Source organism: Tupaia chinensis, unplaced genomic scaffold, assembly GCF_000334495.1.
Source record: "Tupaia chinensis unplaced genomic scaffold, TupChi_1.0 Scaffold000024_1, whole genome shotgun sequence".
Taxonomy (NCBI): Eukaryota; Metazoa; Chordata; class Mammalia; order Scandentia; family Tupaiidae; genus Tupaia; species Tupaia belangeri.
Genome location: NW_006159454.1, coordinates 627,745 through 628,626, shown reverse-complemented (window position 1 = coordinate 628,626; position 882 = coordinate 627,745). Strand labels below are relative to the sequence as shown.

General features: G+C 62.5%; 1 protein-coding gene across 1 annotated transcript in view; it reads right to left on the bottom strand.

The window, feature by feature from the left end:
- Nucleotides 1–882, bottom strand: part of CCDC116 (coiled-coil domain containing 116) — a 3,674-nt gene continuing 2,792 nt past the window's right edge. The window contains exon 3 of the mRNA XM_027770703.1: nucleotides 1–759. Coding sequence (XP_027626504.1) covers nucleotides 1–759 — 759 coding nt within the window. The remainder of the gene's footprint in view (nucleotides 760–882) is intronic.

Sequence of the window (882 nt, the reverse complement as noted above, 5' to 3'; positions counted from 1 at the left end):
CTATGTCCCCAGGCCTATGTCCCCAGAGGACCTGACAGAGGCCTCCATTCCAGAGTCAGGGAGGCTCAGGTTGTCCTCATCCTCACGGACATGGTCCCCGTCGTCGTCACCCTCGTCCTCCTCGCTGCCCTCGCTGTCCCCGAAGTTCACCGTCTCCCTCGACTTGTGGGGACTGGAGTCCATGCCGGTGCCAGAGGACGTGGACAGTTTGGGCTCTGATGCACTCGCGGGGGGCTCGTTTTCCAGCGTTGCGGGTTCCTGGGGGTTGAACAGCTGTCTAACCTGCAACTCCGTGTCCAGGTCCGGTTCTGGTTCCTTCTCCTTGTCTGTGTTGGGGGCCGGCTCAGGCTGTGTGGACAGGGAGACCGTGCTGCGCTGGGAGACCCTGGAATGAGGAGCACTGTGCTGCGGGGCCCCAGGGTGGGAGGGCGGCCGGATCTTCTCGGCCTCCTCCAGTTTACGCAGCAGGCAGCTCCAGTCAATCTGCGACGACAGGCGGATGCGGGAGCCCTCGATCTTTTTGAAGCCCAGGAGGAGGTCCATGAGCCCCTCGGTGATGGGGAAGGAGATGAAGCCCAGCTGCTTCCTGAGGTTCCTCTCGTACTTGTACTTGCAGATGAGCAGGGAGACCGCCTGCTCCACCAGGAAGCTCACGATCTCTTCAAACCAGGGGTTGGAGGCGTGGGGCAGGCTGGACTTGGACGAGATGGAGGGCAGCGGCTTCTTCCTCGAGAACTTGGTGCTGGAGCTCTGTGTGGCCTGGAGGGGAAAGGAGTTACGTCACGTCTCACGGGCCCCCGCCCATCACGCCTGCCAGCCCTGCCCGTCACAAACACGGATGCCACACGTGTCTCGCTAAGCATATGGCCTTGCCACACCCGT